General features: G+C 42.4%; 1 protein-coding gene across 1 annotated transcript in view; it reads left to right on the top strand.

The window, feature by feature from the left end:
• Positions 1 to 247: 247 nt before the first annotated feature.
• Positions 248 to 24,174, top strand: part of sypl1 (synaptophysin like 1) — a 32,912-nt gene continuing 8,985 nt past the window's right edge. The window contains exons 1-3 of the mRNA XM_033037661.1: positions 248 to 513; positions 15,416 to 15,537; positions 16,088 to 16,283. Coding sequence (XP_032893552.1) covers positions 445 to 513; positions 15,416 to 15,537; positions 16,088 to 16,283 — 387 coding nt within the window. The 5' untranslated portion in view covers positions 248 to 444. The remainder of the gene's footprint in view (positions 514 to 15,415; positions 15,538 to 16,087; positions 16,284 to 24,174) is intronic.

Genomic DNA, 24,174 nt, shown 5'->3' with positions numbered 1-24,174 from the left:
CCGAAACGTCACCCGTTCCTTTTCTCCAGAGATGCTGCCTTGCCTGTCCCGCTGAGTTATTTTGTGTCTATCCTCTATTTCTTGATGAAGCCATTTGGTGTTTAATGGTTGCAAAGCGCCGGAGTTTCCCGGCATGGTGCGTTGAGTTTGATCTCTCTCTCTCTCTGCATTTGTTTCACTGAGTCCAGGAGTGATGGGGGTTTATTTTGTAGACTGCGCTTGCTCGGCCTCGGCAGCCCCCGCCCCACCCGGGCTGAGGGAGGGAAGGGGAAGGAGGAGCCTCCACTCCCAGGACCAAAGATCACAGACTAGAGCGGAGCTCTTTGCCCAGGACGAGCCCCGCCTCACAGCGGAAGCCCAGGCCGGCCGCACAGGTGGAGGAGAGCAGCGCCTTGCCTCGCCTCAGCCCCTTCTCCTCCTTCTCCCTCCACACACACTGCACCCATGGCCGGGCTGCAACTGGACTTCGGGCCGCTCAAGGAGCCGATCGGCTTCATCAAGCTGCTGGAGTGGGTGAGTTGGCGACGTGGGGAGATACCGGGGACCTCGACACACTGGGCCCGGGCCCAGGCCGAGCCCGGGCGGGGGAGCTCGGTTGTGGCGGCGGCCGCCTCTGGGCCCAGTAGGCCTGGGTCGGGGGAGCGCCGGGACCCGGGGGTCGAGTAGGGGGTTGTGCCCGGGCTGGGCCGGGTCGGGCTGGGCTCTGCCTTGTGATCAGCCGCATGGCCGGGCGCCAGCTTCCGGAGGAGCCGCCCTCCTCTGCACAGCACAGGGGGAGAGTGGAAGCAGCCCTCGCCCGCCTAAAGAAGCGCCCAGACAGCCCTGTCTAGTTTACAAAAGGAGCCTTCAGTGTAAACAACACTCGCTGCTGCCTGAAACAGACGGAAACCAATGCAATAGTCCAGCCCGTCTGCAAGGAAAGTGAGAGGGTAAAACAAAATTGAACGCACAAGAAACTGGAGATGTGTAGTTGCAGGAGGAACTGCATGTGCTGGTTTACACTGAAGATAGACTCAAAATGCTGGAGTAACTCAGCGAGACAGACAGCATCTCTGGAGAGAAGGAATGGGTGGCGCCTCGGGTCGAAACCCTTCCTCAGACAGAACTGGAGATGCTGGTTTACAAAAAAAAAAGACAGAGTGCTGGAGTAACTCAGGTGGTCAGACAGCATCTCTGGAGGACGTGGATAGGCAACGTTTTGGGATGGGATCCTTCCTCAGACTACCCAGTGATCTGAATGATGAACAGTCTTTACTGGCGATAGACACAGAATGCTGGAGTAACTCAGCGGGTCAGGCAGCATCTCTGGAGAAAAGGAATAGATGGTGTTTTCAGTCGGGACCCTTGTTCAGACTGTTCAGGTTTGATGGTCGGTCTCAACCCAAAACATCACACCTTTTCTCCAGAGATGCTGCCTGATCTGCTGAGTTACTCCAGCATTTCGTGTCTATCTTTGGTGTAAACCACCATCTGCAGTTCTTTCATACACAGTCTTTGCTGGAGACTGGTTAACACTTTATTCTCTACCCCCACCCCCACCCCCACACAATTTTGTAACGTTTTTAGTTTTTGCATCACATTTTTATTATTTTTAACAGCAATTCCCTCTGATATGCTTCCATCAGCTATCCCCAATGAAAATATTATTCATGCCCTGGCTAATTCTGTGGCTGCTTTGATATTTGAGTGTTGAGACAGCTGCATCACATCACAAGAAGGTCATTAATTTAGGCAAAAAAGACCAAACAAAAGGTTGCAGGAACTCAGCTGGTCAGGCAGCATCAGTGGCGGGATTGGACAGATGAGTTTTCTGCATGGGACCCTTCTTCAGACTGATGGGGAGAGTGGATGGGAGAAAGCTGGGAAAGGCGAGGTGACTGGGGGAAAAAACACCTTCCCCTCCCATTTCCACCATCCCCCTTGCAACATCAGCCTGAAGAAGAGTCCCGACCTGATCCATCGCCTGTCCATTCCCATCACAGATGCTGCCTGACCCACTGAGTTCTTCCGGCTTTTTTTTTTTTTAACTCACGATTCAAGCATCTGCAGTTTCTTGTGCTTCCACCTATTTAAGACTAATACACCACAGTTCACTGAATGCATTTACTTTGTTTACTCTAGTTTCCATCTTGATGGTAGAATCATTAACCCAATCATAATAAAAGTGGAGCTTTAGTTCTGAAAAGGAGGACTGTTTGGTGATATCATTGTGTGGCACGATTCTGCTCCAGATGAGAGTAGCTGCAACAGAGACTTTTTTATTTCTATGCCACCAAGTACTGACACATTGTGCATTCTTCGACACATCTAAGTCACAAATTGCTGACACAATTTGCAATTTAAAGCACTTTTGGTGGTGTATGTGTTTGAAAATGTAAGTAGGCAGGACATTTGTGCTGAATATGCTGCATCGTGAGTGAAATTTGAAACGTCCTGCATGGTGAAAGCTGTGACTGCATGTTTTGAAGTCCACTGATCGGGCTATTTCCTGCTGTTAAGAAATTTCAGTTTGAAACCGCTGCACTAAATCAACAAGTTTTAATAGTCAAGGACTATTCAATAGGCATAGTCAAGATTTTTTTTAATTTAAGCTTATACTTTCGTGAAACATTCATTCCTTTTCTGTTTGCGATTGCATGGAGAAAGGATCATAAGGTTCAGTACGGAAAAATACTTTGGTCAATTCTGATTGCAGTCTGAAAGGGGTACTGTCTGGATACAAAGTAGTGCATTAATTTATTTCAGAATTAACCACTTAACTGTTCTTGAATTTCAAGCCAAAAGTTGTGACAAAAAAAATGTATAGGACAGGGACAGGTTCTTTGGCCCACAATATCTCCTGACTATGATGACAATTTAGACTACCTCCTTTCTGCCTGAATATCTTTCCTTCCCCGCCTGTTCAATCATATCTGCTTCTACCACCTCCCTTGGCCACGTGTTCCAGGCACCTACCTGTGTGTATTTGTTTTTAAAAAAAAGTATTGCCAATCTCCTTTAAACTTTCCTCCTTTCACCTTAAATCTATATCCTCCAGTATTTGACATTTCCATCCTGGGGGGAAAAAGACAACTTGTAGGAAGAAACTGCAGATGCTGGTTTAAACCAAAAGATAGACACAAAATGCCTTGGTAACTCAGCGGGACTGGCAGCATCTCTGGAGAGAAGGAATGGGTGACATTTTGGGTCTAGACTATCTGAAGAAGGGGCTTGACCCGAAACATCACCCATTCCCTCTCTCCAGAGATGCTGCCTGTCCCGCTGAGTTACTCTAGCTTTTTCAATCCCAGTTTGTCCAACCTGTCGCTATAGCTAATACTATCTAATCCAGGCAACATCCTGGTGAACCTTTCCAAAGCTTCCACATCCTTTCTGTAATGTGGGGACTAGAAGTGCACACGACCATCCAAAAATGGCCAAAGTCTTGTACGGCTGCAACATGACTTCCTAATGTTTTAAATTATATAATGCAACTGCACCTAATGGTTGCTCTCAATAAAACTGCCTGAAATTTGATTTTCTTTTTCTTCATTTAAAAAAAAAAAAAAAAAGTTTACTGTTCCTTGATCTAACTAATTTCAGCTCATGAAACTATCGCTGACAGTTTAAATTAATAGTGAACGTGAAAAACAAAATTCACAATGTCCAAGCTATTAGGTAATGGTTTCCGTATCTTTTATATTTGAATGCTCAAACCTGCTGCACTTTGGATTTCACAAAGTGAGGCCATTAAGTTCCTTGTGTCTGGGTCAATCTTCCAAAAGAGTTTTTCAATTCAACTCGCAGCTCTTTGGGACTTTTCTCTCGAGATCCCGCAGTTTTGTTTTGTTCCTTTTCATGGATATATCGAGCAATCCTTTTCAAATTACTATTAAATGTTTCATCATCGTTTCAGGGATGCAGTCTTAATCTACAGTTAGATTCATTTCTGCTCAATGTTCCCATTAGGTTTCTTGCTATTTGTCTTGGATCTCCATCCCTCAGCGTATGCTCATCTGCAGTATTAGCACCTTACCTTGCTTTAAGTATGCCATTCTGCACCTTTCGACAATATCAAGTTTGATCTTTGACCTTAACACGCGTTACTCGTATCGTTTGATCTCCTGTTATTTAGAGACCTATTGATTTCTGCAGTGACAAAGCCTTCAGTCGCCTCCTGGGTATGGAATTCTGACGCTTCACCATTTTCGAGGTGCAGAAATTTCTCCTCGTCGGTTCTGAATGATTAACTCCTGTGTTCAGCCTTTGACCATCAGTTCTAGATTCTGTGGTCGTGGAAGCACTCTCCATTTCATCTCAGCATTTTGTATATTTCAATCTTACCTCTTCTAAACTCTAGAGAAAAGAGGCCCAACCTGTTCAACATCTCTGAAGCAAATTTATCTAATTTTGGGTAGGGAGACCAGAGCTTTACATAGTACACCAGGTGTGGAGTTTTTGTTCTTGTTGCTATGTTAAAGATGCTGCAAAAATAGTTGTTTTCACCGCAAGATGGCCAATATGATTTCTCTACATGGGCAGTCAGCATGTATCTCTCACTCAGTTCTTTGGAAAGTTGAAGATGCATGATTCTTATTGTTGGGTGGGGGGAATTGAAAGCTTCATTCCTGATTGCTGTGAATGAGGGGGAAAGAGAGAATATTTGAATTTTTGAAGTCTTTTAAAAGAAAAGGCATGAATGTAATGGGCCAGAGTTTGCAAATCTGAACCCCCAGTCCACCGTCAAAACTCTGCACTTCCTTTTGTCCAAGGAATGGATGACGTTTCGGGTCGAGACAGTCTGAAGAAGGGACTCGACAAGAAAAACCACCCATTCCTTCTCTCCAGCGACGTTCTTGTCCCGCTGAGTTACTCCAGCATTTTGTGTCTATCTATTATGGAGGCTTTCTAGATAGTGAAAGCCAGTGCACTCGCTTAGGTCTGTTACAGTCAGAATACAAGTTGGAACGTTATACAAAACATAATGTTACGTCATGCTGCTGTTTGTAAGAGCTTGCCACATGCAAGTATATTGCCACATTTCAAGCAATGGTGACTGTTGAAAGAAGTGTTCCGTTAACTCTCCGGCACTTTGCGTTCTGAAGTTGTGTAAGGTATTCCATATATGCAAGTTTATTTCCTTAACTCTGGCAAAATCTCCAAAATCAAAATGATTGGGTTACCTTTCTGGTAGTAGACATGATTGTTCTTGGTGGGTGTCACCACAAACATCTTTCCTTCATTTTGACCCTTGGTTGGTGTCTGAATGTTTTTTTTTCCATGCGTCTGACTCTCGACTTATGGCCAATTTGTATGCCATTACATTTTGACAGTTTCGATTTGGAACAACCGTGTATCTATTTCTATATCTTCATTTACTGCACAGATGAGGAAAACTGAATGGAAAAGAATGGGTGGGGGGGGGGAGACACACAGCGTTGCGATAGTTGAACATGTCGGGCAGCATCTCTGGAGAACATGCATTGATGACATTTTGGGTTGGGCCTGAGAATGGGACCAGTTTTGTTTTCCATCTGGATGGGCTGAATTTGGAATCTGACCTCACAAGTTCTGATGCCATATATTACAAACCATAGTTCATAAGTGATGGGAGAAGAAGTACGCCATTCGATCCATCGTCTACTCCACCATTCAATCATGGCTGATCTATCTTCTCAACCCCATTCTCCTGCCTTCACCCATAACCACTGACACCCCTTACTTACTGTGCGACCAAATTTGGAATTGAGCTTCATCCTGTGGCAATGAGCTTGGCTTTGCAGTTAGTTAATTTTGACATTCCACTAGATACTAATTCAGAATGAAGTTATCAGAGCATCTTACTATATTTTATCTGAAAAGATAAATTCAGTGCCCAGTACCTTAAATTATTAAAATTTCTAATTTCCTAAAAATATACAATTTTTCTTTAACTGCTTTTATTTCCTTTTAATCAATTTTGTTCTGGCTATCCTGAGCATATTCTTTAAAAAAAAAAAATCACATCGGCTTTATCTCCCAAATGTGGTGAAATGGGCAGCACTTGATGTCTACTTTGATCTTTACTATACTGTAAATGGGGCAGATTTAAAAAAAAAGTTCAATTGAAACACACATTAGGAAGGTTAAATAATGGTTGTGTAATTAGCTGACAACCTGTATTCTGCTTTTCTGTGTGGAATCTAAACAGATGCCTCTGAACAGATGGCAGATTGTATTTGTGCAATCTATAACCGTTCACTTCCACGCTTCCTGTGTCATTTATAGGAGTGAACTGCAATTTAATTTATGGCAAGTTACTCTGTGGTTGCTGTACCAGGAGGGAAGCTGAATGTGAAACAGAGATAGTGCATTAATCATGGGTTAGTGTTTGAGGTAGTGGTGATGAATAGGAAAGAACGTGCAAAGGCTGTAATTTATCAAAAGGAAGATAGGCACAAAACACTGGAGTAACTCAGCAAGATGGGCAGCATCTTTGGAGAGAAGAAATAGGTGACGTTTTGAGAATTGGGGGAAGAGGGCGATGGAGAAATGGAAGAGTAAAGTGTGAAAGCAGATCAAAGGGGAATGAGATCAATGAAATGTAGAATGATACATATTTAGTTAATGGTACATTTAGAAAATAGGTGCAGGAGGAGGCCATTCATCCCTTCGAGCCAGCACGGCCATTCATTGTGATCATGGCTGATCATCTACAATCAGTAACCCGTACGTGCCTTCTCCCCATATCCCTTGATTCTGCTAGCCCCAAGAGCTCTATCGAACTCTCTTTTAAATTCATCCAGTGAATTGGCCTCCGCTGCCTTCCATGGCAGAGAATTCCACAAATTCACAACTCTCTAGGTGAAAGGGTTTTATCTCATCTCATTTTTAAATGGCCTCCCCTTTATTCTCAGACTTTGGCACCTGGTTCTGAACTCCCCAAACATTGGAAACATTTTTCCTGCATCTAGTGTGTCCAGTTCTTTTTATGATTTTATATGTTTCTATCAGATCCCCCCTCATCCTAAATTCTAGTGAATACAAGCCCAGTCTTTCCAATCTTTCCCCATATGACAGTCCCGCCATCCCGGGGATTAACCTCGTGAACCTACGCTGCACCCCCTTAATAGCAAGGATGTCCTTCCTCAAATTAGGAGACCAAAACTGCACATAATACTCCAGATGTGGTCTCACCAGGGACCTGTACAATTGCAGAAGGACCTCTTTACTCCACTCAAATCCTCTTGTTATGAAGGCCAATTTTAGCTTTCTTCACTGCCTGCTGTACCTGCATGTTTACTTTCAGTGACTGGTGTACAAGGACACCCAGGTCTTCTTTTCCTAATCTGACACCATTGAGATAATAATCTGCCTCCTTGTTCTTGCCGCCAAAGTGGATAACCTCACATTTATCTACATTATACTGCATCTGCCATGCATCAGCCCACTCACTCAACCTATCCAAGTCACCCTGCAACCTCCTAGCATCCTCTTTGCAGTTCACTCTGCCACCCAGCTTTGTGTCATCTGCAAATTTGTTAGTACTACTTTTTATTCCATCATCCGAATCATTGATATATATTGTAAATAGTTGCGGGCCCCAGCACCGAGCCTTGCGGCACTCCACTCGCCACTGCCTGCCATTCTGACAGGGACCCGGTTATTCTTACTCTTTGTTTCCTGTCTGTCAACCAATTCTCTATCCATGTCAATACCCTATCCCCGGTACCATGTGCTCTAATTTTGCCCACTAATCTCCTGTGGGACCTTATCAAAGGCTTTCTGAATGTCCAGATACACTACATCTGCTGGCTCTCCTTCATCCATTTTACTTGCCACATCCTCAAAAAAATTCCAAGATTAGTCAAGCAGGATTTCCCCATCATAAATCCATGCTAACTTGGACCACTCCTTTTACTGCTATCGTTATTACTTATTTAATAATTGACTCCAGCATCTTATCCATCACTGACATCAGGCTAACTGGTCTATAATTCCCTGTTTACCCTCTTGCTCCTTTCTTGATGAATGGGATAACATTAGCTACCCTCCAATCCACAGGAACTGATCCTGAATCTATAGAACATTGGAAAATGATCACCAATGCATCAACGATTTCTAGAGCCACCTCCTTGAGTAGCCTGGGATGCAGACCATCAGGCACTGGGGATTTATCAGCCTTCAGTCCCATCATTCTACCCAATACTATTTCTCGCCTAATACAAATTTCTTTCAGTTCCTCTGTCTTCCGAGATCCTCTGTCCTCTAGCACATCTGGGAGATTGTTTCTGTCTTCCTTGTTTCTGCCTTCAAGGGACCCACATTTGTCTTTACTAATATTTTTCTCTTAACATACCTAAAAAAGCTTTTACTATCCTTCTTTATATTCTTGGCCAGCTTCCCCTTGTACTTCATCTTTTCACCCCGTATTACCCTTTTTGTTACCTTCTGATGTCCTTTGAAACTTTCCCAATCATCTGGCTTCCCGCTACTCTTTGCTTTGTTATACACCTTTTATTTTAGTTTTATACGGTCCCTAACTTCCCTTATCAGCCAAGGTTGCCTCTTACTCCGCTTAGAATCTTTCTTCCATGATCCACCGTCCCCTTTGTTCTGTGTTTTCACACCTTACCCTTCCATATCTCCATGCCTCACTCTTCCATGACTCTCAGTCTGAAGAAGGGTCTCAAACCAAAACGTCGCCCATTCCTTCTCTCCAGAGATGCCGCCTGAGTTACTCTAGCACCTGCAGTTCCTTCCCACACACTTTAGCAGAGGGAGATTTCTGGTGCTCTTCGTGTCCCGCAACGAATAGGGAGTCTTTTAATCTAACAGATAGGTTTGATGGGCAATCACGTGAAATTAATTTACAACAACCTGTGAAGATATTGGCGCTTCTAACCTTGCAGCTGCTCAATCTAAAATTGTTATGCTGCTAGCTATTGTTATGATTACAGCATCTCAACTTAAAATAACAGATGACCCCTGCTTCACACTAGTTTGAGTAATGGAAATTTGTCTTCAGCAAGACCATTAGGATTTGTACATGGTTTCTATTTGTCATCTATTTAAAAAAATGATTTGTGTGATGTATAAGGCATAATAAGTGAGCTTGCAGATGACATTACAATACATGGTATAGTGGACATTGAAGGTGGTTATCAAGAATTACAGCAGGACATTGATCAGCTGGACAAGTGGGCCAAGAAATGGCTAATGGAGGTTTCATTCAGATAAGTGTGAGATGTTTGCATTTTGTGAGGTCACACCAGGTACGGACTTCACAGTGTTTGGTTGGGTGACGGGGAGTGTTGCCGAGCAGAGGGATCAAGGAGTACAAGTACATCGTTCCCTGAAAGTGTTGTCACGGGTGGATAGTGTGGTGAAGAAGACTTTTGGCAAGCTGGCTTTCATCAGTCAGGCCATTGAGTATGGAAGTTGGGACGTTACATTATAATTGTACAAGATGTTTGTGAGACCACACGTGGAGTATTCAGCTTTGGTCGTCATCCTATTAGAAAGATTCCATTAAGCTTGCAAAGAGCATAGAAACCATTTGCAAGGATGTTGCCAGGTCCCAAGAGCCTAAGTTATAGGAAGTGGTTGTGCAGACCAGGACTTTATTCCTTGGAGACTGAGGATGGATAGGGTGAATGCATGCAGTCTTTTTCCTAGTGTTGAGGAATCAAAAACTAGAGAGCATTGGTTTAGCTGTGAAGGGAAGGATTTATTTATTTTTGGTTTTAGACGTGGAAACAGGCCCGAGGCCAACAAGATCATTCCGACCACACATACAAACTTCACACAGGCAGCACCCTAGGTCAGAATTGAACACGAGTCTCTGGCAGCAATTTTACCAGCTGTGCCACTGCCGCCCGTAGATGGGAACCTGAGTGGCAACTTCTTTGTACAGAGAATAATGGGATTGTGGAACGAGTTGCCAGTGGGTAAGCTTTTTCCATTGAGAGTAGGGACCTTTCAAATAAGAGGACATGATTTGAGAATTAAGGGACAGACGTTTAGGGGTTACATGAGGGGGAACTTCTTTACTCAGAGAGTGGTAGCTGTGTGGAATGAGCTTCCCGTGAAAGTGATGGAGGCAGGTTCGATTTTATCATTTAAAAATAAATTGGATAGGTATATGGACGGGAAAGGAATGGAGGGATATGGTCTGAGTGCAGGTGGGTGGGGCTAGGGGAGAATAAGTGTTCGGCACAGTCTAGAAGGGCCGAGATGGCCTGTTTCCGTGCTGTAATTGTTATATGGTTATATGGAAGCAGTTGAGGCGGGTATAATAGCAACACTGAAGACATTTGGACAGATAGATGACAATGAATGGTTTAGAGGGATATGGGCCAAAATACAGGCAAATGGGACAGCTTTAGATAGGCATCTTGGTTGGCAGGGATGAGGGCAACTCTGAAGAAAGGTCTCGACCCAAAACGTCACCCATTCCTTCTCTCCAGAGATGCTGCCTGTCCCGCTGAGTTACTCCAGCATTTTGTTTCTACCTTGGCAAAGATGAGTCTGGTTAAAGGGCCTGTTTCCAGTGCTGTATGCATCTGTGTATCAGAATTCACAGATCACTACTGAAAAATGCGATACACATTGAATATTTACAGACATGGTATTTGTATGTTATATTGTTTTGACTCCCATCTTTTGACGCGTGGGCAAATTACGTGGCGACACGGGTGGCACTCTGGGGAAGACGCCTCCTGTAGAGTGGGTCCTCTGTACAGTCTCCTTTTTTGCCGTTTTGTGCAAATGTGATTGAGTTCTTGCAAGGCAGGTGTATTGACATGGGTGTGTAATTAATTTTACTTTTTAATTGTTTTTATTCACAATACAGGACTGTGGAAAGTAGTGTTCCTGTTAAGTTATACAAACACGTTTACAATGGTACATAAGATAAATAGTTCTGATGAAAGGGCGTGCACCTGAAGTGTTAACGTTATTTCCTGCTCCTCAGGTACTGACTGATATGTTAAATAGTCAGCAATAATCTGTGAGATTAATTCTAATCTCTAATGGTAATATTATAGGATGGTATTAAAAATATTGACGATCTGAATTAATCCAAGCGCATAGAATGAAGGGAGAAAATGCAGATGTTTGGTCAATGCCGATTTGTGAAAACTCTTTCCATAAGCAAAATGTCACCTGATGTTCTCAGATCTAATGCATCAACCTAAAAGATTGAAATGCATAATTAATGCTTTGTCACAGGTGATAAGTCACAGTCAAATTCTTTGCTTGCAAATAGTCGCCACATAGAGGGCGCTTATAGAGTTACAAAATACCCCCGCTCCAGAGCCCCCTTTGTGCTCACCCTCCCACACCCCAGGTTCCCCACCACGGAAGGTCCTCCATTGTTCATCCACCTCCCTCAAGGCGGTCCCCGGTGAGGTATCTTGGACGTAGGTCAGGGAAGATTGGACCGGGGGGGGGGGGGGATAGGATGGAGTCAAGGTAAGTGGAAATCATTTCCGTGGGACAAGGACGATGGGTCTGCCAGGGCAGTTTGGTTTGTGGATTTTGGGGCAAAGGTAAAACCGGGCTGTGCGGAGCTGGGAAACTATAAGGTTGGAGGCTGTGGAAGGCAGTCAGCCAGATGTGATGAAATCAGTAATGGTGTTTAAGATTAATGCTTGGATGGTTTAATTTTAATTTGAGTGATTTTAATTAATGGTATTTCTAGTTGCACTGTACCTTAATTGGTACATGTGACAAGAAACTGACCTCTGAACCCTTTTAAAATAATATTCTTTTGCCGACACTCTTAGTTGGTCACTGCGAAACAAGTCCTAATTAGCTCTTCCTCTGACAATGATCAAGTTATGCTGAAGTGGCAACTCTGCATCCTTCTGTGAAAATATTACCGCCCTTGGACAATGAAATCACACAACATCGTTTTGGAGTTAAATTTAGAGGCTTCCTGAAGTTTACATGAAATTGACATTCCTTCTCCAGATTGTAGATAGTTAATGCACTATAACTGAGTTCTCGATCCTATTATAGATACAAAATGCTGGAGCTCAGCGGGTCGGGAGGCAGCATCTCTGAAGAGAAAGAATGAGTGACGTTTCGGGTTGAGACCCTATTGTTCTCTTTGGAAAAGTAAAATCCCAGTCTGTTAGGGGGAGGAGGGGGGAGATAATTAGTTGTCCCTTTCCCTCACATAATCAAAATTAGTCTTGGAGATTCGACCGCCACAGTCAAGCCAGGGGCAGATCCGTCCGCTACAACTGAAATCCGTTATAAAGAGGTCTGTTAAAACAAGGGTTTACTGTATCTTGTCATTCCAAGATTCTTGGGAGAGAATAGCAGGATAATAATAGATGGAGTGAAATTGTGCTGGGCACATCACACACGCTTTATCCTTGTATGTGCTGAACTGATGTCCCTATTATGGACTTGGGGGGTGGGGGGAAAATTCATTGTACTACATATATAAATGATGTGGCATGTCCCCTGTGAAAAAGAACTATTCTAATGTCAAAACAAGTCATCATTTTGATTTTCTCATGTAGGTTTGTCGTATTTCATCATAATATATGGGGACGGGGCCAGGTGAAGGATATTTGACCTTCATGGATGCCATACCATTCGGTCAGAAATTGTCTGACCTGTTGCCTCGTTCACCTGACTACTTTAATGCACCAACCCCATATCTTGATTCCATTAAAATCCAAAGTTCTGTCAGTCTCTTTCTTGAATAATCTCAGCAACTGCACCTTCATAGTCCTCCTGTTTGGGGCATTCCAAAAATTGTTTCTCTCTGAGTAGTGAAATTTCACAATCTTGATTGGCTGATCTCTTATTTTAAGAGTGAGCCCCTGCCTCAGGCCATTCCAACCTGGGTGAAACATCTGTGAATGGAGTACGTTAAGCCACAAAATAATTTTGTATGTTTCAATGAGATCACCATTCATTCTCCTAAACTCTAAGAAAGTTTAGGCTCATCGTTTAGTCCTTCCTCGTGGGATCAACAGCACAACGTGTTGAGTATCACTGGGTTCCCTCTATCACATATATATCCTCCTTTAGGTTGGAAGGTTTCATATAGGGTCATACAGTGTAGAAACAGGCCCATCGGCATAACTTGCCCACATATACCAATATGTCCCATCTGCACGTCCAACCTGCCTGCGTTTGGCCCATATCCCACTAAACCTATAGGATGTATAGGAAAAAATTGCAGATGCTGGTTTAAATTGAAGGAAGACACAAAAATGCTGGAGTCACTCAGAGGGACAGGCTGATCAGTCTGATGAAGGGTCTCGACCCGATACGTCTCCCATTCCTTCTCTCCAGAGATGCTGCCTGTCCCGCTGAGTTACTCCAGCATTTTGTGTTCCCTCTAAACCTATCCGGTTCATGTAGCTGTCTAAATGAGTCTTGGCAACATCCTCGTAAATCTTCTCCGAACCCTTTCCATCTTCCTTATAACATGGTGCCCAAAACTGAATATAATATGCCAAATGCAACTTGACTCCCCAACTTCTCTCCTCAGTACGCTGTATTCCAGGTGCTCTATCACCTTAGCCCTATGTAAGTGCAGTTAGTTATCTTTCCGCTTACACACAAATCCTCTTACAAGAAAGGTCAACCGTTTGCTCCCTGTACCTACATGTTAACCGTTGGCAATTTTTTTCCAAAGAAGGCACTGGTGACCAACTGAACACCCGACACTTGTCGTTCTCTCACTATCTGTGTAGTGCAGCTGGGCGAGGTGGGTCGAAAGGGCTTGTGTCTGTGCTGCATGATTCTGTGTTTCTAATCCTTGCATTGGAGTACAGCTCAATTCCGATTGACGCTCAGAGTTGAAGTGAATAGAAGCCAAGCATGTCAAAATGCTGTAATCGCTTATGTCTCTGACTATATTTGGTAAAACAAGCTTCTAGTCATTAGTTTTACAAAGGTTTGAAATATGCTTAGATGCTTAAATACTTGGATCCTTTCATGTTTTTTAATATAATTCCATTAAGGCCCTTTGCAGCCTTACGGTACTACAATAATGACTTCTTATGCACTGCGATATAATGTCGAGCAGAGTTTGTCAGAGAGTCAAGAGTGTTTAATTGTCATATATTTTGGCAACGGATCAATTAAATTCTTACTTGTTGTAGCTTTGCAGGTCCCTTAACACACAGATAAATATACAATAATCCATAATATAATAAATTAATAATCATTAATACGAGGTAACCACATATTAACAGTGCAAAACTGAAGTCTGTAGTGATTACGAGATAAACATTGGCAAGGACACTCCCCCAGTACTTCAATACAGGGTCTTGCTGGATCTTTGTGCGCATGCCTCCAGATAGGACCATGAACCCAACCCTTCCCACTTGGCTTGACTGCCACCCAATTGACCATAGGTGGCCCTGGCATTATAATTGATGGTACTAACACTAGGTTTACTGCTGTTTTTACCTGATTATCTCTCAGCAGAGGTTGAATTTTGTTTATTGTTGAAATCTTTGTTAATTAGATCCAATACATCATTTTCAGCAGAGGTTAATGGAACCTTGTCCAGGCTATTCAATAAAACAATATGCACTCAGCTGAAAATGTATCCCCAGCACTATTTTTCAAGGCTTTCCCTATATCAAGGGATCGCCTGTTGTTCTGGGTTAATTATTGTTTATTATTGTCACATGCACCACGAGATACAACTTTGTTTTGCATGCTCTCTGGGGAAATCATACCATATACACCATATATCATGGTATATGAACATTGACACCTCTAACTTCAAATTGCTCTTGCTTTCCCTCTCTCTCCATCCCCTCCCCCTTCCTAGTTCACCCATCAGTCTTACTATCTCTGACTACATTCTATCTCTGTCCTGCCCACTCCTATAACATCAGTCTGAAGAAGGGTCTCAATCCGAATGGGATGCTGCCTGCCCCGCTGAGTTACTCCAGCACTTTGTGTCTACCTTCGATTTAAACCAGCATCTACAGTTCTTTCCTACACGTATGTATATATACACCATACATATATACTATGTAAGTCAAAATATCGAAGAGATAAAAATAAATGTAATGCAGAATATAGTGTTACAGCTGCAAAGAAATTGCATTTAAAACAAAAGTATAAGGGACTCAATGAAGTAATTGGATGATCAGGAATTCATCCTTGAAATACAAGTAGTCTTTTAAGAAGTCTGATGCCAATAGGACATTTTTTTCTTAAATCTAGTGATATGTCCCTTCAAGCGTTTGTATTTTCTCTCTGTATGAAGAGGGGAGAACAGAGAATGGCCCTTGATGTTGATCCTGGATTATCAGCTGTATAATTATAAATGATCTGATTTGTTCAGAGTGAATGGTGGTGCAGAACTGGTCTTATCTTCATACTAACGGACTTGTGATTAAAGGGCTGGACATCTTTTGCCAGTTCTCATATAGATTTTCCTTTCACGTGATCTTTGTGCTTTCAGATATTTGCAATCTTTGCATTTGCAACATGCAGCGGATATTCTGGCCAAACTGCATTGAAGGTGACCTGCAACAATGACAGTAGCGTTCACGAATTTCACTCAAAGTTCCAATATCCATTCAGGTTAGTAGTTTTACTGTTTGTGATGTTATCACCAATGTCAAGGCACATTCCATTTCCTCTATTTTATTGTGTGAGTTTGTACCTCCACAGAACAATTATTTTTTCACTCCAAATTCAATTAATTTCACGTAGTTCCGAATATTAATAACCAATGCTTAGCTACCCTTCTGCACCATGACGTTAAATCTAAGGTTTCAGGATTTTTTTACCAAGTTTGCGTCTTTACAGTCTTTGAATACTAATGAAAATTCCTCAAACCTTTCCCATCGCAATATCTTCCATTGTCACTCATTTAGTGACAAATGGTCTTGCATGGCAGTTAATATGGGCTGGGGACTAAATGAAGTATTGTCCCTATGTGACGCCATGTTACAGAACTGCTGTTCAATGAATGGGCAACTAAGTGATTCAGTAAACTCTTGTTTACTGCTCTAGAAGTTGGAGAGTGACTGCTCGGATAAATATTATTGACAATAATGTTTTGTATGAAAGTAGTCGATAGCTGTGGTAACGTCCATATGAAAGTAATCATTGACCTGTTATTTTCCAGGTTGAATTCTATTCCCTTTATACAATTGAAGACATGCAATAGTTCTGTTATCACCCATCTAGTTGGAGATTTTTCATCCTCGGCTGAGTTTTTTGTTGCCATCGGAATCTTGGCCTTCCTCTATTGTATTGCCGCCCTTGTTATGTATGTTGGGTACCTCCATGTGTATCGTGATGGCAAACGTGGTCCAATAATTGTGAGTATCTCAGAATATTTCCTTGAAATTTGAAAAACATTGTAATATGATTACATTTTTAATAATTGGTATCCAGGGACACAGACTAAATGTGTTTCACCCATTCAGTGAGTTTGACGTCAGTGGTGGGAAAGTTGTTGGATAGGACTCTTAGACATAGCTTTTGGATAGGGAAGGACCGATTAAGGAAATCCGATTCTTTTCACACACAAAGAGAATTGATAAGTGTTAACTTTGTAGTAAATTTGGACATGACACCAAAATTTGTGTTAGAAGACAGTGAACAAGAATATCCAAGTCTTGACAAATGTTAGGAGTTACGGTTTAATATGTAAAACCAAGACAGGACTTGCACAGGAAATGGTAGAGAGCCTAGTGACTGTTGCAATGCAGAAAAAAGTAGGAGAAAAGGTGCACGTTTCACTAAAAGTGCTGAGTCGGGTGGTAGGTGCTATGAACAAAAGCAATCGATGTACTTGGAGCCAACATGGAGGGCCTTGCAAGGAGATGGGTGATGATTCGGGGGACGAATGGTATGGAGGCGAGGGCTGCAATGTGCCTTTATGGCCCTACCATAGTTACCCAACCAGATGCAACTAAATTTAAGGTAGCTCTTTTTTCCCCAAGAACCCTTTTTTTGGCTTAAGTCCAAGTCAAGAGTCAAGAGAGTCAAGTTCAGTGTGTCTATATACCATAGACCATATATATAGACAATAAATAAACAGATAAAGTGCAATAGGCTGTTATTGTTTGGAGTTTGGTGGTGGACCCTCCAACACCTCCAATTTAAATTCCATTTGGAATATTTTTGTAGGAACTGGAAACCATGAAGCTAGAGTTACTCCAGCTCCAGGGAGTGATCCTGCGTTGGTTTTTAGCGGTCGCGGTGAGGCGGCGACTGGACAGCAATGGCGGCCAGATCTCCCACGATGCAAAGGGAGAGAGAAAGTGCCCGGTGGCAACCAGTTGCCGTGGCAGTGCACATGTGCAGGGCGGCCGATGATGTGGTGGCAGTGCGCATGTGCAAGGCGGCCGGCTGTGCCGGCGGATGAGGAGCGGCTGGAGAGTGGAGACCAGGCCGCCCGGAAACGGATGGCAGATGGTGGGCGGAGACAGAGAGTGACAGAGAGAGAGAGATAGGGGGGTCCGCTCAGAGTTGAACGGCAGATGTCCCGGGTGCTTACCAAGCCGGGCAAATTGGCACAGCTTTTAGGTTGCCCGGCGGGACTTTAGATGGCCATTGGCACCCAGACAGCCGTTAATTTCGAGCCCTGGTAACATTCCCTAAATGTGCTTGCTCAGGCACTGAATATATTAAAGATGGGAGTGGATGAGAGAAACTGGATAGGAAAATTATTGTCATGGATCAGGAGCGATGATATTGAGCAGGCTTGAGGAACTTCCTACCCTATTCTTTTTAATTATGTTATCATTGGTCCAACTAGTAGCGTGGATAGGGGAGAACCAGTGGATGTGGTGTATCTGGACTTCCAGAAGGCTTTCGACAAGGTCCCACATAAGAGATTAGTATACAAACTTAAAGCACACGGCATTGGGGGTTCAGTATTGATGTGGATAGAGAACTGGCTGGCAAACAGGAAGCAAAGAGTATGAGTAAACGGGTCCTTTTCACAATGGCAGGCAGTGACTAGTGGGGTACCGCAAGGCTCAGTGCTGGGACCCCAGCTATTTACAATATATATTAATGATCTGGATGAGGGAATTGAAGGCAATATCTCCAAGTTTGCGGATGACACTAAGCTGGGGGGCAGTGTTAGCTGTGAGGAGGATGCTAGGAGACTGCAAGGTGACTTGGATAGGCTGGGTGAGTGGGCAAATGTTTGGCAGATGCAGTATAATGTCCAAAATGGAGGCGGACTGGCCAAGCTCTGTGCCTTCCACCACAGTGAAGAATGCTGTGGTGGATGTTTGTGTAAAATTTTTATTGTGGTGTGTTCTTTATTATTGTACCGCTGCTGGCAACCCAAATACCACCGACCTTGGTTGTGTGGCAATTAAATTATTTCAAATATTTCAAAACAGGAAAGCAGACTATTATCTAAATGGTGGCCGACTAGGAAAAGGGGAGATGCAGCGAGACCTGGGTGTCATGGTACACCAGTCATTGAAAGTAGGCATGCAGGTGCAGCAGGCAGTGAAGAAAGCGAATGGTATGTTAGCTTTCATAGCAAAAGGATTTGAGTATAGGAGCAGGGAGGTTCTACTGCAGTTCTACTGCAGTTGTACAGGGTCTTGGTGAGACCACACCTGGAGTATTGCGTACAGTTTTGGTCTCCAAATCTGAGGAAGGACATTATTGCCATAGAAGGAGTGCAGAAAAGGTTCACCAGACTGATTCCTGGGATGTCAGGACTGTCTTATGAAGAAAGACTGGATAGACTTGGTTTATACTCTCTAGAATTTAGGAGATTGAGAGGGGATCTTATAGAAACTTATAAAATTCTTAAGGGGTTGGACAGGCTAGATGCAGGAAGATTGCTCCCGATGTTGGGGATGTCCAGGACAAGGGGTCACAGCTTAAGGATAAGGGGGAAATCCTTTAAAACCGAGATGAGAAGAACTTTTTTCACACAGAGAGTGGTGAATCTCTGGAACTCTCTGCCACAGAGGGTAGTCGAGGCCAGTTCATTGGCTATATTTAAGAGGGAGTTAGATGTGGCCCTTGTGGCTAAGGGGATCAGAGGGTATGGAGAGAAGGCAGGTACGGGATACTGAGTTGGATGATCAGCCATGATCATATTGAATGGCGGTGCAGGCTCGAAGGGCCGAATGGCCTACTCCTGCACCTAATTTCTATGTTTCTATGTAAGCCTGACACATATGTCAGGGGTTAATGAACAGCCACTGAAACATGACAGGGGCAGGAGGAGGTGGACCTTCTATTAAAAGCAGCTTGTAAATGTTTTCTGATTATTCATAGTCTATGGTGACATGAAATGTGATACTTGGCTGGTTAATGTCAAGTTGCATTGCCATTAATAGCAAAGTGTGATAACATGCCACCAGTCATTAGTATTGCTTCATAAACTTCAAGCAAGTGCAGATTAAGGAAGAAGAGGTGAGTTTCAACTGCCCACCTGGTACTAGGAATAATATTTGTTGCTCAATTAATATGGCTTTAAGTGTTAGAAAAGGCTTAGATTATCTCATGCTGAGTGCAGCCTTGTTTGAAATGTCTCGACTGCTTGTTTCCTACGTTGCAACAGCAACTGGACATTTAAGGGTGTTTCATTGGATGCAAAAAGGTTTGAGATCGTAAACTATCAGTGTCTTAAAGCAAGTTAAATAGTTTTTTGGTACCAAGTTCTTGTCAATATATACTGAAATGTTTTTATCCACTTCCATTGTATCAAGTATGAAATGGTCTTGATTTTTAATGTGCTTTTCAAATAAACTTTTCTGTTAATTTAGCATTTTACTTGCTAAATTTAAAATAGTAAAATAATCCTATTGTAAATTTCTTGCGGATTGCAGTGCCCTCCATAATGTTTGGGACAACGGCCCATTTATTTATTTGCTTCTGTGCTCCACAATTTGAGATTTGTAATAGAAAAAAATCACATGTGGTTAAAGCGCACGTTGTCAGATTTTATTAAAGGCCAATTTTATGCATTTTGGTGTCACCATGTAGAAATTACAGAATATACACAGTCCCCCCCATTTCAAGGCACCATAATGTTTAGGACACATGGCTTCACAGGTGTTTGTAATTGCTCAGGTGTGTTTAATTGCCACCTTCATGCAGGTATAAGAGAGCTCTCAGCACCTAGTCTTTCCTCCAGTAGTTTCATCACCATTGGAAACTTTTATTGCTGTTTATCAACATGAGGACCAAAGTTGTACCAATGAAAGTCAACGAAGCCATTATGAGACTGAGAAACAAGAATAAAACTGTGCGAGACATCAGCCAAACCTTAGGCTTACCAAAATCTACTGTTTGGAACATCATTAAGAAGAAAGAGAGCACTGTTGAGCTTACTAATTGCAAAGGGACTGGCAGGCCAAGGAAGACCTTCACAGCTGATGACAGAAGAATTCTCTCTATAATAAAGAAAAATCACCAAACACCTGTCCGATGGATCAGAAACACTCTTCAGGAGTCAGGTGTTTGTCAATGACCACTGTCCGCAGAAGACTTCATGAAGAGAAATACAGAGGCTACACTGCAAGATACAAACCACTGGTTAGCCGTAAAAATAGGATGGCCAGGTTACAGTTTGCCAAGAAGCACTTAAAAGAGCAACCACATTTATGGAAAAAGGTCTTGTGGACAGATGAGACGAAGATTAACTTATATCAGAGTGATGGCAAGAGCAAAGTATGGAGGAGAGAAGGAACTGCCCAAGATCCTAAGCATACCACCTCATCTGTGAAATACGGTGGTGGAGGTGTTATGGCCTGGACATGAATGACTGCTGAAGGTACTGGCTCACATTTATCTTCATTAGTGATACAACTGCTGATGGTAATAGCACAATGAATTCTGAAGTCTATAGACACATCCTATCTGCTCAAGTTCAAACAAATGCCTCAAAACTCGTTGGCTGGCGGTTCATTCTACAGCAAAACAATGATCCCAAACGTACTGCTAAAGGAACAAAGGAGTTTTTCAAAGCTGAAAAATGGTAAATTCCTGAGTGGCCAGGTTAATCGCCTGATCTGAACCCAATTGAGCATGCCCTTTATATGCTGAAGATAAAACTGAAGGGGACTAGCCCCTAAAACAAGCATAAGCTAAAGATGGCTGAAATACAGGACTGGTAGAGCATCACCAGAGAAGACACCCAGCAACTGGTGATGTCCGTGAATCACAGACTTCAAGCAGTCATTGCATGCAAAGGATATGCAACGAAATACTAAACATGAATACTTCCATCTACATGACATGCTGTGTCCCAAACATTATGGTGCCCTGAAATTGGGGGGGGGCTATGTATAAATATTGCTGTGATTCCTACATGGTGAAAGCAAAATGTGTAAAAATGGCCTTTATTAAAATCTGACAATGTGCACTTTAACCACATGTGATTTTTTTCTATTATAGATCTCAAATGGTGGAGTACGGAGACAAACAAATAAATTATGGGTCTTTGCCCCAAACATTATGGAGGGCACTGTAAATAGCTAAAACTCACAAACTGCATGTATATAGTTAAATATAAAGTAAGAATTGCCATGATTTAATTGTGCAACTAGAATTATGGTGATTTAACATATAGTGCATTGATAACATTTGTTCTGTATATTGTACAGTTCTCGAGAAGCAAATTTTAATCTTTGATATCTGTTACTCTTATTGTTGCAATTTTTTGCCCTGCTCTTTGTTCATCGATTTAATACAATTAGAGGTTAAGTATGGGCTTGATGCACTGCGATATAAACAATACAGTCATGTCAAGAGAGTTTATTGTCATGTGTCCCAGATAGGACAATGAAATTCTTGCTTTGCACTTCTTTTTGAAATTCTTCTCACTTGTTACTTTTCACTTGACATCATGGTTGACTCTCATTATGTTTTCAAATAGAAGTATTTAAACTAGAATCTGCAAGATGGGGCGGGTGTGCTGAAGTGCATATTGCTTGCAAGTGACTTCAATGCAGCTTTAATAGATTTTTCAGAATCATAGTGATACAATAAGGGAGTTTTAATTCCTTATAATTCTATGAATGCTTTCATGCTTGATACATTGAATATTGCATGTTGAGATATGTTAGTGGTAAGTATTTTCACTGCTTTTTAAAAATATCTATATTTAAGCTCTATGTTCTTGAAAAATTGACAAACTCAAATCGAGTTAAAATTGGGAGGTTTTTAACCTTTAAAATAATTTGTGATTTTATTTCCTGCTGTACACTTACAAAGGATGAATTTGTTTTATGGTAAGTTACCTGGCATTTCATGATATACAAAGTCCTTTTGTGTTATCCGTTGCAATAATAGGATTTATCGTGTTAAAATCTTTAAATAGCAGAAGTGTTGATTGCCATTTTTTTCCTGAATTATTTGTTCCTATATGTAACATTCTGAAAGCTTGAAAATAATTTGCATTTTAAAGAAAATAACTGCCATAATCATTTAGAGTAAGCTGTAAACATTGTGCAAATGGTGTGTTAGTATCAGATGGCTCTCGTGGTTGTAAACCATGTGCTTGAATTGATTCTCATGATTGTTACTCGACTTCAAAGTTCTGTCCTCAGGCTTTCAAATAAAAACCCTGGGAAGGGCTGCAATTTAACGATTTATTAAAGCACTAATGAGAAAAGTCATCAGACAGCCCTCCTACCATTTTATCACAGTGCACAAAGTGATCATAGACACATTGAAAATAGGTGCAGGAGTAGGCCATTCGGCTCTTCGAGCCTGCACCGCCATTCAATATGATCATGGCTGATCATCCAACTCAGTATCCTGTACCTGCCTTCTCTCCATGCCCCCTGATCCCTTTAGCCACAAGGGCCACATCTAACTCCCTCTTAAATATAGCCAATGAACTGGCCTCAACTGCCTTCTGTGGCAGAGCATTCCAGAGATTCACCACTCTCTGTGTGAAAAATGTTTTCCTCATCTTGGTCCTAAAAGATTTCCCCCTTATCCTTAAACTGTGACCCCTTGTTCTGGACTTCCCCAACATCGGGAACAATCTTCCTGCATCTAGCCTGTCCAACCCCTTAAGAATTTTGCAAGTTTCTATAAGAACTCTATTGTATTCTATTGTATCATTGAACACTATTGTATTCAATTTATTTAATCTGTATTTACTAGAGTAGATATGACTCGAGTAAAACTTTGCTGGGTGAAATGACATAATTCTGGATGAGAAATCTCAACCTTTTCATCAACCTCTGCTTGTTATTAAAGTAGTTTAGAGATACAGCATGGAAACAGGCCCTTTGGCCCACTGAATCCATGCCGACCATCGATCTTCCCCACACTAGTTCTGCATTATCCCACTTTCACACCCGATACACCAGGGGCAATTTACAGAAACCAATTAATCTGCAAGCCTGTACGTCTTTGGAACGTGGGAGGAAACCGGAGCACCCGGAAAAAACCCCATGCGGTCACAGGGAGGAGGTACAAATTCCGCACAGACAGCACGAGCAGTTAGGATTGAACCTGGGTCCCTGATGCTGTGAGGCAGCAGCTGTACCTCTGCGCCACTACACCACCCCTACATTACATTCACTTCATAAATGTATATTTTAAATGTTAGGTCACCAAGGCTGCATTTTCACTTTGATTTGGTGTCCATGAAGAAGATGCTAAGCTGTGATCGTGTATGAATCGATGGGGGATGTGCTGGTGGCCCAGTTGTAATGTCGGGGTGGGGCACAGCTTGTCTGCTCCCTGCTTGTCTAACCGCTTGCACAAACCTCCCACATTCCCGGACTGCTGGAGCTTTCCCTTCTTGTATTTGCTTTATATCTTCAATTATTTACCAAGTGTTATGTATTACAAATATTTTTTGAGATTTTAAATTTTTATTTATGCCTCCTATGCCTCATTGTGTCATGCTAATGTCATTAATTTAACCATCTTCCATCTCCAATTGAACAGTGTCCAGGACATTTTGTTTGAATGCATTCCTTCAGCATGTTCTCTTTGTTTGACTTCCTCCATTTGGAGTAATGTTCCTCTTGTTTCAGTTGTTTTCTTTGCTCCAGAGAGAGATCGCTGCCATGGCTAATGTGCATCATTGCTTAGAAAGTTCTGCCTAAAAGTGACACTGCATGAATCATCTGAATTTGTCTACACGCCATCTTTATTGATGAAACTTACAGGCAATGCCAGCAATTGCTAAATCTGGGATGGGCGATCAGTGGGGAAAGGAGCAGGGGTGACTAGGGGTGTGGGAGATGGTGGATGAAC

The sequence above is a fragment of the Amblyraja radiata genome, chromosome 19 (assembly GCF_010909765.2).
Source record: "Amblyraja radiata isolate CabotCenter1 chromosome 19, sAmbRad1.1.pri, whole genome shotgun sequence".
NCBI lineage: Eukaryota > Metazoa > Chordata > Chondrichthyes > Rajiformes > Rajidae > Amblyraja > Amblyraja radiata.
This window is presented reverse-complemented; position numbering and strand designations above follow the sequence as displayed.